This window comes from Dermacentor variabilis, chromosome 6 (assembly GCF_050947875.1).
Source record: "Dermacentor variabilis isolate Ectoservices chromosome 6, ASM5094787v1, whole genome shotgun sequence".
In the NCBI taxonomy this organism is placed as follows: Eukaryota; Metazoa; Arthropoda; class Arachnida; order Ixodida; family Ixodidae; genus Dermacentor; species Dermacentor variabilis.
The window spans coordinates 76,419,314-76,431,671 of NC_134573.1; the positions used below are offsets into that span (position 1 = coordinate 76,419,314).

The 12,358-nt window shown below is 43.4% G+C and overlaps 1 protein-coding gene across 5 annotated transcripts in view; it reads right to left on the reverse strand.

Annotated features, from left to right (window-relative positions):
* The window catches only part of LOC142584880 (tryptase beta-2-like), a 58,810-nt gene that overhangs the window by 17,743 nt on the left and 28,709 nt on the right, over positions 1–12,358 (reverse strand). For all 5 annotated transcript variants that reach the window (XM_075695204.1, XM_075695203.1, XM_075695202.1 and 2 more), the window contains 4 exons: positions 8,181–8,406; positions 6,543–6,673; positions 2,472–2,596; positions 26–76 (listed from right to left, as the gene is read on the reverse strand). In XM_075695204.1, the coding sequence (XP_075551319.1) occupies positions 26–76; positions 2,472–2,596; positions 6,543–6,673; positions 8,181–8,406 (533 nt within the window). The remainder of the gene's footprint in view (positions 1–25; positions 77–2,471; positions 2,597–6,542; positions 6,674–8,180; positions 8,407–12,358) is intronic.

A 12,358-nucleotide genomic window follows, 5' to 3' on the forward strand; every position in this document is an offset into this window, starting at 1 on the left:
TTCACGAACGAGCGCACTCACTTACGGCATGGTACTGGCTTGTACCTATCAGTGGCTGGTGTAGGCACCACGGACCCTGGAATTACAAATTCATAGCAAGGAATTACTTTTTCACAATCATTATGACTACTCTGGAGAAGTTGTTTCGAAACAATCATGTTGCGTTTGCGAGTCGTTTCTCGGCACAGTGACTGCGACGAATGACGCTTGGCTTACCCGGCAATGTATTGGTACACTCTCTGTACAGAAAGTGTGGCCTAATGTGGTCGTCTTTGACCATTCTTCATACAGCGCATGTGATGATGTTGTTCCAATTTGCGTTACCTTCAGAAACACAAATGATGTCGCTGGTTATTGCTACTCCTTGACGCATAACGAGTTTTATTTTTTGAAGCCAACATATATTGATCACTGCGCCGAGCGGAAAAACTTTGCGGAAAAAAAGAGGCCAGGCGGACAGGGCACACACTCACTAGGAAATGAGGATTTTTTCAAACCTTGCTATGCGCGACAGAATCAAGCAAGCGCAGCGGAAGTACGCACAGCGGCCTCGGATGGGAAATTTTTTTTTGGCAATTTTTCCGCTCACCGAAATGATGAATAAGGAGCACTAACAAATCCAACAGCAGACAGTCCTAAACAAACCTGACCTTTGAATGAGACGATGTTTTAATGTCTAAACAAGACAAACATTGGGTTACGAATCAAAAGTGGCGCATTGCCTCTTGACCGATCTCCGATCCCCAGACAGTACGGTCGCGAGTACAAGTAAGGTTGCACCCACAGGTAAGGGCAACATGTGATTAGAAAATAAAGCGAAAGATTGCAACCATAAAACAGAACATATTTATTGTAAATACCACACATCGAAATCCGAAAACAACAGCAACAACTGCATTTTCACCAACAACTACAAAAGCAGTATCATCAACAACAACAACAACAAGAAGAAACAAGTTACGGGGGAAAAGTTGCAAAGGCCATTGGAAGAGAGCCTCAATGCGTGGCTCAAAAACACTTCTCGCACATAGCACACTGTAGTGGATCACACCAGTGCACTAGCTAAGGGCCAAAGGAAATCAACAGTGAAATAGGTACAGCGTGAAAAAGAAACAGCGTCAAACAACGTCGAAGAAACATTGGTGAAATGAGGCCACTACTACTTCCAAGAGAAATGAAGCAACGTCGGCCAATTTCCACAAAATAAATGTGAAATATACCTGACAACAAATAAACCGCGAAGATCGAACGCTAAGTAAAAACTCGGGTAAACAGTGAAACATAATATTTCCAGTCTCAAGAAAACAAACACAGATGGAAAAGGAAAGATGCGGACATCAGAAGCTCCAGATGCAGTGTGTGCAGGTGGAATTTAGCTTAAGCGCTGCTAAAGGAGCAATCACTTCAGCTCCTTTATGGCCTATTCTGTAGCTGCACTAACGACTATAAGCACAAAATAAGTCACGCACCTCCTAACTCTATAACAGCACTGTCCAAGAAAGCTAGCTGGGATGTTTTTAAGTGAACGAATTAGCTACAAATGAAACTTTTTTCTGTCTGTTTTCTAGACACAATCGCTTCGCCAATCGGTGTTCGCTTTGCTATAATCACACTAGCGGATATTTACTCATTTTCATCTTTCGCACCCAACATCGCACGCTAAAACGAGGTCTTGTACATCAATTCCCTTCCCGCCGCGACAGCTTAGTGACTTTGACGTTGCTCTGTTGTCTACGAGGTCGGGCGTTCGATCCCCGCCGCGGTGGCCACATTTCCATGAGTGCCAAAGGCAAAATAACTATCGTGCGCTTGGACTTGGCAGCAGGTTACAGAAATCCAAAACCAAATAGTACAGACATCCCAAGCTAAAGCGTCCTTCAACATGACAGTATCGTTTCAGCATGTAAAATCAGAATTTACAAATGTATTCAACATAATGTTGCATGTTTCAATGCCTGGCATGGCGGCAGCACTCTGTTGAAAGTGGAATGCAAAGACGCAGAGTTACCTATCATTGTGTGCACGTACAAAAAAGAAACGAAACGTGAGATTCCTTGCCCGTATTATTTTAACACCGTTAGTCGTCCACCTACGTTTTTTTTCCTTTTGGTTTTACAGCAATGTGTGCTGGAACGCCAGAGACAGGCTCCCTTGTCTGGTCGCTTGGCCGTTGTTGTCCTTTGACCGTGTGGCTCATAATTCTTGTCTCAATAATTTTCTTTCCGCCTGATAATGTTCACCTTAAGCCAACTTGGAGCCCTTGTATATATAAGTCGTTTGTCGCATATTATTTTTTTATTTCATATTAGTTCAAAATAATCGCCACTTTAATAGAAATTCTATAGAAACTCTGATGGATGCTTGGATAGTAAAAGAATAACGCTATCTAAGGAGTTGCAGCAAGGTATCTGCAAGCAGCAGCTCTGTAACTCCTCCCTTTTCAACAATTTGAAGGTTGAGTCAGTACTTACAAGAAGGAATAATGTCGTAGCGCAGTTTAAAACCACGTCCTTCCTCGCAGCAGTCACTGACAAACTTCAGCTCAACCTTGTTTGTAGTAGACATGATCGTCTTGGGTCGCGTCTGTCCGCAGTACCTGCACGTATAAACATTATATATATAGGTTGTTATTGTCCTCATGTTCGAAGTATTTTATGTGACACCTAATTCAAGAAGAGATAAACAGACTTGAATAGACTGTTGCAAATTGTGTTTCGTTTAGATAGAGTTTCTTTTATCGAAGTTAAACCATTACTACTGGAATATTTGTGTATAAGGCCGTGACACCTAGTATTATAAGAATTATGTTTTGCGGTAGTATGCCTTTAGTAGTAATGTCTTCCATAATTGTCAGTAGGTGTAGGATACCTTGTACAAATTATAGAGGTTGCTTTGGGTAAAATACGAAGGCAGCGGTTGCAAAATGTTACGAGGCTCCATCGGTGTGTTGGCTTTTAATAGTATCAGATGCCTTGGGATATTTGCGATATATAGTTCAGTGGCTAGGATTTTATGAATTTTGGTAAAGAGATAAAAGCGCCCTGTAGTTTTATTGCTCGGTTTAGAAAATTTGAATTCTGACAGTGTTTTGAATCCATCAGAAAAAAAGTGGTTTCTGCCTGTTGGTAATTCGCAATGCGTACAGTAATGTCGGATTGTTTTCTAGCTAACGGTAGTGTTCAGGGTTCTTTTGCTGTCTGCAAGCCTGTGCTTTTCCTTATTTAGTGACAAAATGACTGTTCTTCCATCCTTACCTGCTTTCTAAGTTACAATGTCGTCCCAGGAACTAAGATTTGAGATGATGAGACTCTCTGAGACAGGTATTTTTTCACTTGGTTATCTGCGATTGGCTTATGATTTCTGTAGTGACAGTTCTACCGAATATATATATGTGCAGGGGAGGTCCACCCTCCTCTCCACCCTGCTGGTTTCCGCAGCACTATTGCGTCAGACTCTCGCCTTTTGTTCGGACTTCATAAATTCGACTTCGCTTACCATCTGCTAGCTGCCTGGTTAGCTTAGATGGTAGAGTGGCTCCACCGGAAAGGTGGTGGTCCAGTGTTCGAGTCTCGGGCCAGGACGAATTTTTCCTCAACTGCGAAGCTCTTGCTTTCGAGGAACCCGTATGGTTTTCCTTTGTAGCACTTGGCTACGTTTGGGTGGTTGCCTAATTTTCTCTTTATTAATTACTCCTCCCCACCTTGCACGTTTCCGCGGAACTATTACCGTCTCAAATATATGTGTATATATATATATATATATATATATATATATATATATATATATATATATATATTACGCGGAAGCGACGTTATGCAAAACATGTATTGTATTGTCTGTGTTATGTATTTATGCACCTTGTGCCCCACTCCTACTCCCAGCCTTTCCAGGCTAGCAGCGTTGCTGAAATATATGAATATCTCAAATACAACGATTTCTTCTGCTTCTGAAGTCCAAGTCAACTGTGCTCTAAGTGGTGTCGTCTCACTGTATGGTGCATTGTTGCCTGCCAAAAATTTGGTATGCATTCGTCAGGAAAATTCTGTGAGGTCCTTGTGAAGCTCGAATTTATGTGTTGTTCGTGGGACAAAAGTTTACGCCCTTCTAAGCAGACCTGTTTCATCCCTGCTTAATGTATATGAAATGTCTACAACATTAGACTGGTTTAATTCTGTGGAGAAATCAGCACCGTCTGGTGCTCCTAGTTTCGAGCTGTCTCTTGTTGGCTTCTTGCCTGAAATAATGTTTGTGTGTAGAGTTCGTTTCTCCCTCTATGTTTCAATCAATTTTATAGAATGTTTTGTTGTAGTGTTGTGTGTCACTGCGTCTCAGTGGGTCTGCCCAGCCTACCCAATTGTCTCACAGTGGCAGTATCCAGCGGCCCAAAAGTTAGATGAGCCAAGCTCAAGAAAATTGAGCAGAAGCCACTGATGTTCATTGCCGATGTAGTCAAATAGCTGAAATCTTCAAGAAAAATTTTGGCCATTTTCAAAAGAATGATGACCTGGAAGGCGCCTAGATGTTGCCTCATATCATTTAGGTGCTGCCCAAGGTTTCAACTAACTGCCCTATTTCCCTTCACAATACCTAATATCTCAATACCTAGAAAAATTTCCTTGCAATTACAGCACTGATCGACGGCCCCATAACGGGCGAAATAGGCGAGGGGCTTGCGCAGAAATTATCGATGATAATTGTCAATGTATGGCAATAGCCCCATGATCATAGTCGCCTTATGAAAGGAACGATGCGCTTCAAAGATTATATTTATTACAGTGAGTACAACTGTTATTGCGTTATTCCATAATGCAAGGACCCCTTCACTAACACATTTAAAAAGAAACTCCAAGAGCTTATGCGTATGTTCTAGGTTGATGCTGGACACCTTCAGCATCACATTTTGCCTTTCGACGCGTAGGATGTGTTCCCAACTATCTGCGCATGCGTAGGTACGCGCAGGTACGCAGGTACGCGCGCTGCGTAGGTACGTGGGCGCGAACTATCGCGCGCCGGCAACCGTACATGTACTTCGGCCTTTAGCCACACGCCACTATAGTGGCGTCAGAAATCTTATTTTCAGTTATCCATGTAGGGTACCGGATGACTGAATGATGAGGTCAAGATGTACTGAGAACTATCTGTTGTGCACAGATTACGTATGGTATTTGTTCAAAATTCTCGAACCCGCCGTGGTTACTCAGTGGCTATGGTGATGGGCTGCTGAGCACGTGATCGCTAAGTTGAATCCCGGCCACGGCGGCCGCACTTCGACGGGGGCGAAATGCAAAAACACCCGTTGTACTTAGGTTTAGGTGCACGTTAAAGAACCCCAGGTGGTCGAAATTTCCTTCACTACTGCGTCCTTCACTACTGTGTGCCTCATAATCAGAAAATGGTTTTGGCACGTAAAACCTCATTATCGAATTGAAAATTCTGGAGTCTCAACGATAGCTTGAAGCAAAATGCATCTGGCAGCCAAGATTTCGTAAAAGGCCACACGTTCCAAGCATGGCGGCACATCGGGGGTTCATGGGGTTTAGTGCTATCTCTTTGACGAGGGATCACCTCCGGCGAAAAAATAATGTCACACTATTTACGTTTAAAACAAAAGTGACGCTATTTTTCTGATCAAATGCACCAACATTCTTTCCGTGGCCTGCCACTGGAGCGCTATTTTCAATTGACCCGCAATTCTACTTTGTGGGCGTTTCGATGTTTTAGCGCAGAGAGCGATGCAGCAAAATGCCAGCTGTACGGTCATCCTAATTCAGAGAGTAACCCATTCGCAGAACATCGTTTCTTTGCAGGCCGAAAAAGCTTTGGGTGTTGTGTACTGGTCGCATCGTCGGACGTCAAGCTTCACCGCCAGTGCACTCGAACGAAGGCAGCTTAAGTAAATAATTATCTAGCGGTTGTAACGCACGTATTCTAACTGAGACCGTGGAACAACGATGACATACACCTCGTATACTCCGCGCCAGGAGAAATCACATTAGCGGTTACAAACAAAGCAACAGAACCTGTCATGGGGGCATGTAGAATTCAGTGTGCATTAGGTGCGTGCTTTCAATGGCTGCATTGCATTACATTTGTTAACAGCGTGAGTGCCACCTTTTATAGCGGCTGCTAAAAAGGAGACACTTATTGTGAATGCTAATGTAAAAGAGAGTTCTCTTTCCTTTCCGCGGCGCAAATATACAACATGGATATGAAATTTTCTTTTTGTTGAAGGACATCCAGGTGTGTCTCTCTTTAGAATAAAATGATTTTTTTTCTTAACGTTGGTTCTCTCCTCACATAGCCGCGCTTGAATCGCAGCTCCCAATAAGCGATCCTTGCTGATGTCGGCGACCATTGGTACTCGACCGCTTTTCGCCCAAAGCTTGGCGACCCATTTGGAACCTATGCTGACAACAACCACGAGGGCGAGATGAGATCTATCAAGAAGCTTACCACAGGTCTGTTTGCGCGCCATTGTTATGTGTTGGTACGCTTTGTATATACATGCCTCTCGGAATGCAATCAGTGGCCAACCAACTTACCGCTGCGAGTCAGCTTCGAACTTGCCCGACCTGCTAATCTCGAGATAATCCATGAAGCAGGTGTCATGGTCGTCGCTTCTAATATCAAAGTAGCCATCGAAGCTCAGCTTGATGCGCATGCCAAAGGTGGCCTGCAAAAAATGTATCGAAAGTACACATCTGTTACGCGGCGCCTGTTCACCATGTCACACATTTTATTATCCAACTAATGATATTTCACAAACTATACTTGTTTATTTCCGAACACTTTTTCCTCCCAGGTTTGCGGAACTGGACAATCTCCAGAATAAGTTCAGGCTTGAAAGGTAGCTTTGAGGTAACTGCCTTTGTGGCGTTGCTTTTTACATCGGCAAAAGAATTCGCAGCGCGTTATACCATACAACCATGTACTTTGATTTAAATTTTATTTTATGTTCCTTTTTTACTATTTCTTCCTGTTTACGAGCCATGACAGATTGGTCAAAGCCGTCCTTTGCTTTTTTAGTACTCACTATTTCAGCGTTCCTAATATTGAGTACAAAGAATGCTACGCCAAAAGCAGAAAAGTAAACCAGCGCAGTTTCCCAATAAAACTTTGATATAAAATCAAGCCTTCGGCCTTTTTACTCGCGAATATACGATGTGTATTGGTGGTATGTTGTCATACCGTAAAGATAAACAAATGTGTCCAACAAAGATTCATAGATTGATAATTGGATCGATCGATGGATCAAGTTACTGAGGTCTAACACAGGCACGAACTAGGGAGAGACTACGTAGCTGAGTGACGTTGGATTGGAGACCCCTGAGAACTCAAGTGCCTTGGAGGAAATGTCCTCGCGACTTCAAAGGATACTTTGAGAAACTATTTCAGTCTATACGGATAAAGTATTATTTCAGGAGTCTATTCGCATAAGTGTTGCGGCGATGCTTTCATTATTAGAATAAAAATAACTAGGGTCACTGTTTTATGTCATCAATTTTGAGAACCTCAGCGCTGATCGTCATTGCGACGTCAACAATTTGAAGATATTCTTTTTGCGTGTGCATATTTGTCTCTGTAATGACCAGGTAGATTTTCTGAAACTTCTTAAGTTCAGCCCTTGGCTCTTTTAGAGCACAATGTGGTGAATGTTTACCGACAAAAATTACCGCGGCACCAGTGGGCGCCGTAAAATCCGTCACTTCACGGCGCCCTGGTGCGGGAACTTGAAGGCCGCGTCGCCACCTGTCTCTTGCTTTTGAGTCTTTTGCGGCTCACCAAACCTCAATCGATTTAGTTTTCTTGCACTGGAGTATTTTCATTAACAAAGCTCAAACTTTTCAACTTAGTGTTCCTTTAGGCACTTACGAAGCCTGATGAGTAGAAATACACCGGTGTAAAGCCTGAACTACTTGCTGGTCTTGTTTATGACATGTACTTATTGTGACAGAACGTACTGCGCAGGAACTGAAATAACAAATTTCTTCATGTTTGGACGCATTTGCAGCTTTCGCTTTGTTGTTGTTTTAAACTGCTTCGTAATTATAGCACTGACTTAAAGAAAGTGGTAATTGCTGTTGAACCACTTTCCTTTGGAGCAGCGGAGGTATTGTTACGATGCCGCGGATATGCAGGTTATACGCAGTGAAGTGGACCGTTAATTGTCATATTCTTACCTGTATCCTCCATACACACAACCTGTGCGCCCCGTAACTGTACGGATAGTCGGGCGTGGTGATATATCCCGACCGGGCAGACCGCAACACTCCACCGCAGGGTGACTGATGAAGGCGAACGCGGATCCGGAAGCCACGATCGCGCCCTTTTGCGTCCGTGTACATCCGCATGATGATGACGCTGTCCTCCATCAAAAAGTTGCGGCCGCTCTGGGGACCGCAGTACCTGTATGAAGAGGAGGAAGCTCCATAGCAATTGCACTGAAGCCCAGAAGGGGATACAGGAAGACATAGACACAGAGCGCTGCCTAGGCGTTTCTTAAGATCCACGTCCAGCGTTAATTATTCGCCTACATAGATACGAAACTTTCTTTCCTTCTGTGTCTCCGTTTCCGACAATGGGCTCTTTTTTGCCACGAATTACCGACGTTAACCTTTTAACGCCAAGCGGCACGTCAGGTGTCCCAAGAAAGGATTGCGTCGCAGGTGCCTTCTCAACTGCTTTATTAGCACAGCTCTGCTTTTGCTTGATAGTGGTGGCATATCGGGACGCATAATGACGTTGTCCAGTCGTGCCTCCTTGAAACAAAACTTCGAATTGTCGAAACTGCCCTTTGATATTGTGAATGAGCGAACTAGACATTTCTATAAATACATCTACGTCTGTGGGCCTGATGCCATTCCTTTTGTTTGTACACCTATCACACTCTGCTTTCTCCGTGAGCGTTCACCGAGATAGGAAGCAACTGTTCCTTGCGTTAGAAATCTTGCATTCATTTCTGGAACAATTCATGAGCACAGGCTTTGCTTGCATTAAAGGTCCTTTGATAATTTGAAAGTACCGCCTCTCTTTGAACTCTGCCACCACTGCGCGACTTCCTCGCCTCTTCCTCGCCCCTCGCGCGTGCCCCTTGCGGGAACTAGTTTTGCCCCCATCTCCCTGCACGACGATTGGTATCATTGCCGTCGCCCTTGGAAACGCGCGGATCTTGAGTTTTCGTTGTATTTTACTTTTTGGATGGTGCCATTTTTCTCCTTAGCTCGAGTGGGTTGGCGCAGCGAACGTCGCATGCGGTCTTCCCTGCGGTGTTGTGCTAGCGCTATGCCTTGCTGTGGCGCATGTCTCTTCAGAAAAAAGTCTGAATGTTATTATGCAGTTTTTTATGATACGACAAAGTTAAGGAAAGAACCACGGCTTGCGCAAAAAGCAGTGGCAGCATTAAATTGGTCAAAAGAACTTTCTTCGGACAAAGAACAGCGCTGTTTGAGAGGTAGGTTACCGTCTTATTGCTCATATGAAAGCATATCTTAATGCCTCATTTTTTTTTAATCCTTCAGGCCTGCTAATCAGCGTTTTCGCTGCTAAAATTCGTACCTAGCATAAAAATGGGAAGTCCTCAATATGCCGAAGAGTCTGCTGAGATTCATCACCTCGCACATTGTCAACTGTAAGTCAGCCGTATGCAGCACTATAGGTTCTGCTTTTAGTTGCGAAGATACATGTGCGAAGATACCGCCTCACTATCGCACTTTTCATGATTGTTAAGATCCTTTGCCTGTTTTACTGAAAATAGAACTAGCGGCTTGTACAAGAACTTTCTTTCCTGTTTACTTAGATGAGTGCGTCAGTCACTTAGGTACAATAAATGGAGGCCCTGAAAAAAATAATGGCAAGTAAATGGGTGGCGTTGCAGGTGATCAGCGCTAGCTAGTCTAATTTACGTCTTTAATGCGTAAGTATTCTTTGGTGAGAACCCCAGCCCCGTCACGCAAAAAGTGTAATTTCTTGTATCTGCATAAAAATACGCAGTTTGTAAACTTAACACATTTCGTCGTTATAATAGTGCTAATGCAAATAATTGTTAGCTTTATAAGCGATAAGGAACAGTATGACCTACCCCCCTCCCTAAAAAAAAGAGAATGCTCCTAGAGTACCAAAGGACTGCTGAGAAAATTCACGGGGAAGCTTATAGTAGGGGTGAGCCAACTTCAAATATGGGGGTTGGCCAGCTTGAAATTTTGGTTTGCCAAGTTTAAATCTGGGGGTCTGCCAGATGAAATTTGGGGGTGCGCCAACTTGAATTCAAGAGTACGGCAATTTAAGTTTGGGGGTGGGCCAACATGACATTGGGGCTGGACCAACTTGAAATCTGGGGGTGGGCCAACTTATATTTTAGGAGGTTGGTGAACTTAAATATCGGGATAAACGGAGTTCAAATCCGATCGTGGGCCAATTTAATCTTGCGGGCGCGCCAACATTAAATTTGGACGTCGGCCTGCTGAAATTTGGAAGCGGGCCGACTTGAAATTTCGGGGTGGGCCAACTGAAATTTGGACATCATACAACTTAAATTTGGGCATGAGAAACTTGAATTTTAAAGGTGCGCCAACATCAAATTTCGGGTTGGGCCAACCTAAATTTTAGGCTGGACCAACTTAAATTTGGGAGGCGTTAACTGAAATTACGGGATATGCTTACGCATGCTTAAACAACTCCAGTGGAGTTTCTGGATTATTTTTCACTTCTTGAATTTGTTTTGCATTGAGCTACCACGCACACATAAGTAGGTGACGAATGTTCGGTTTCCTCACGAATACAGGTAGGATGTGTTTAAATGATCGCGCACGCTTGCTCGCACCGAAATGGCCCAACCGTCCTATTCGATTTAAAGACCGCAGAGCATAAGCTACTTCCACATTTAGAAGACAAACACATGAACGGACGATGCACTCGCGACTTATTCTTTATGAGAAGGCACGCTATTTATAATACATGCGGTGCGCATGCGCGAACCGGCAAGAAAAAGAAATCCAAACACAGCGGGATGTGCCACAAACAATACTTGTACAGATTCATAAAGTAAAACATTTCAATATGTGCGAGACAAAAATTGACTGGAGTATAGAACTCGCCTGAAAGCTCCTTTTACATCATTTTGCCCCATTTATACGGCTTTAAGAGGAAACCAACCTACTCGTAAATGTCACCTTCAGCATTCTCGATGGTGTTATTACCATTACAAAAAATTGTTCTCCAGTGGGGCGCGCAACTGGCCCGAAATCATACGCCGCCATCGAATACCGCAACCCCTCCGCGGGAGCCAAGGAGAAAGAGCGGGGAAAAAGGGGAGAATCCAGGAGGAAAGCGCCGTGGGGAGGAGAGTGTCGCTATTTTCAAATTATCAAGGGGTTTTAGCTTGCATGTACTTGTGGCGCCACCTCACCTGAAAAGCAAAAGGTAGATTAGGTCTATAGTGGTGATTGTGGGGGACGGCGCAGCTCCAGGAGAGTGTAATGAATTATGACTTAGTCATGTCCACGCAAGAAAAATGGGTTCAAAACTATTTCCATATATTGTTGGACTTCTTGAGAGTCTCATTTTTTGTTCAGTATGCTGTCGAAAGCATCGCGGGGGCAGCCTTTATTTCACGATTTCGTTTTGCCTAACAAACATTTTCGTCCCTCTGTCTGGATCTATCGACATTGAAGCCTTGAATCAACTACAATGAATATGAATTGCTTCTTTCTCCAAACACTACTTTCTAAATTGATGGATATGCCTTGCCGTTGTGAGGTAGTGTTGTATCTAAAGGTTGCCGATGGCAGCAATCAATGACGTCTAGAGAGGCATGTATTGGTTGACACAACAAATCAGCGTTCACTATGAACAAAGCTCAATTGTTTGAGTGCAGTTCGCAAGGAAATGTACATTGCACAAACTGTAGTTTGAAAACGAAGAAAAACTGCCATAATGCACCTCAACTGGCCACACCAACCTAATCACTCTGCAGCAATGGGTTGTAATTATCATCACTGGCATTGTGCTATGCCATGTACCCTGCAAGAAGAGAGCGTGTCCTAATAATTTCCAGTTACCCATATTTTGTAAAATGACTTGATTATAAGCCTAGAAATTTCATAACTTTATCGCATTACCTAAACTTCTGTCGCTCTCAACTGCGTTTTGCTTACCTCGGCGAAAAATACACAACTCTAGTAAACCATCGGTTACATGTTTTACGCATTTCATGATATTCTCAGCTCCATGTCTTAGTCTTAACAATAACATAACCGAGCATCGTGTCTTCTCTTATTCATACCATTGTCTTCTTGTCTCTTGAACTTACGCTTATAATTTTTCACGCCATCGTTCGTTACGTTCTTCACTTAAATTTCAA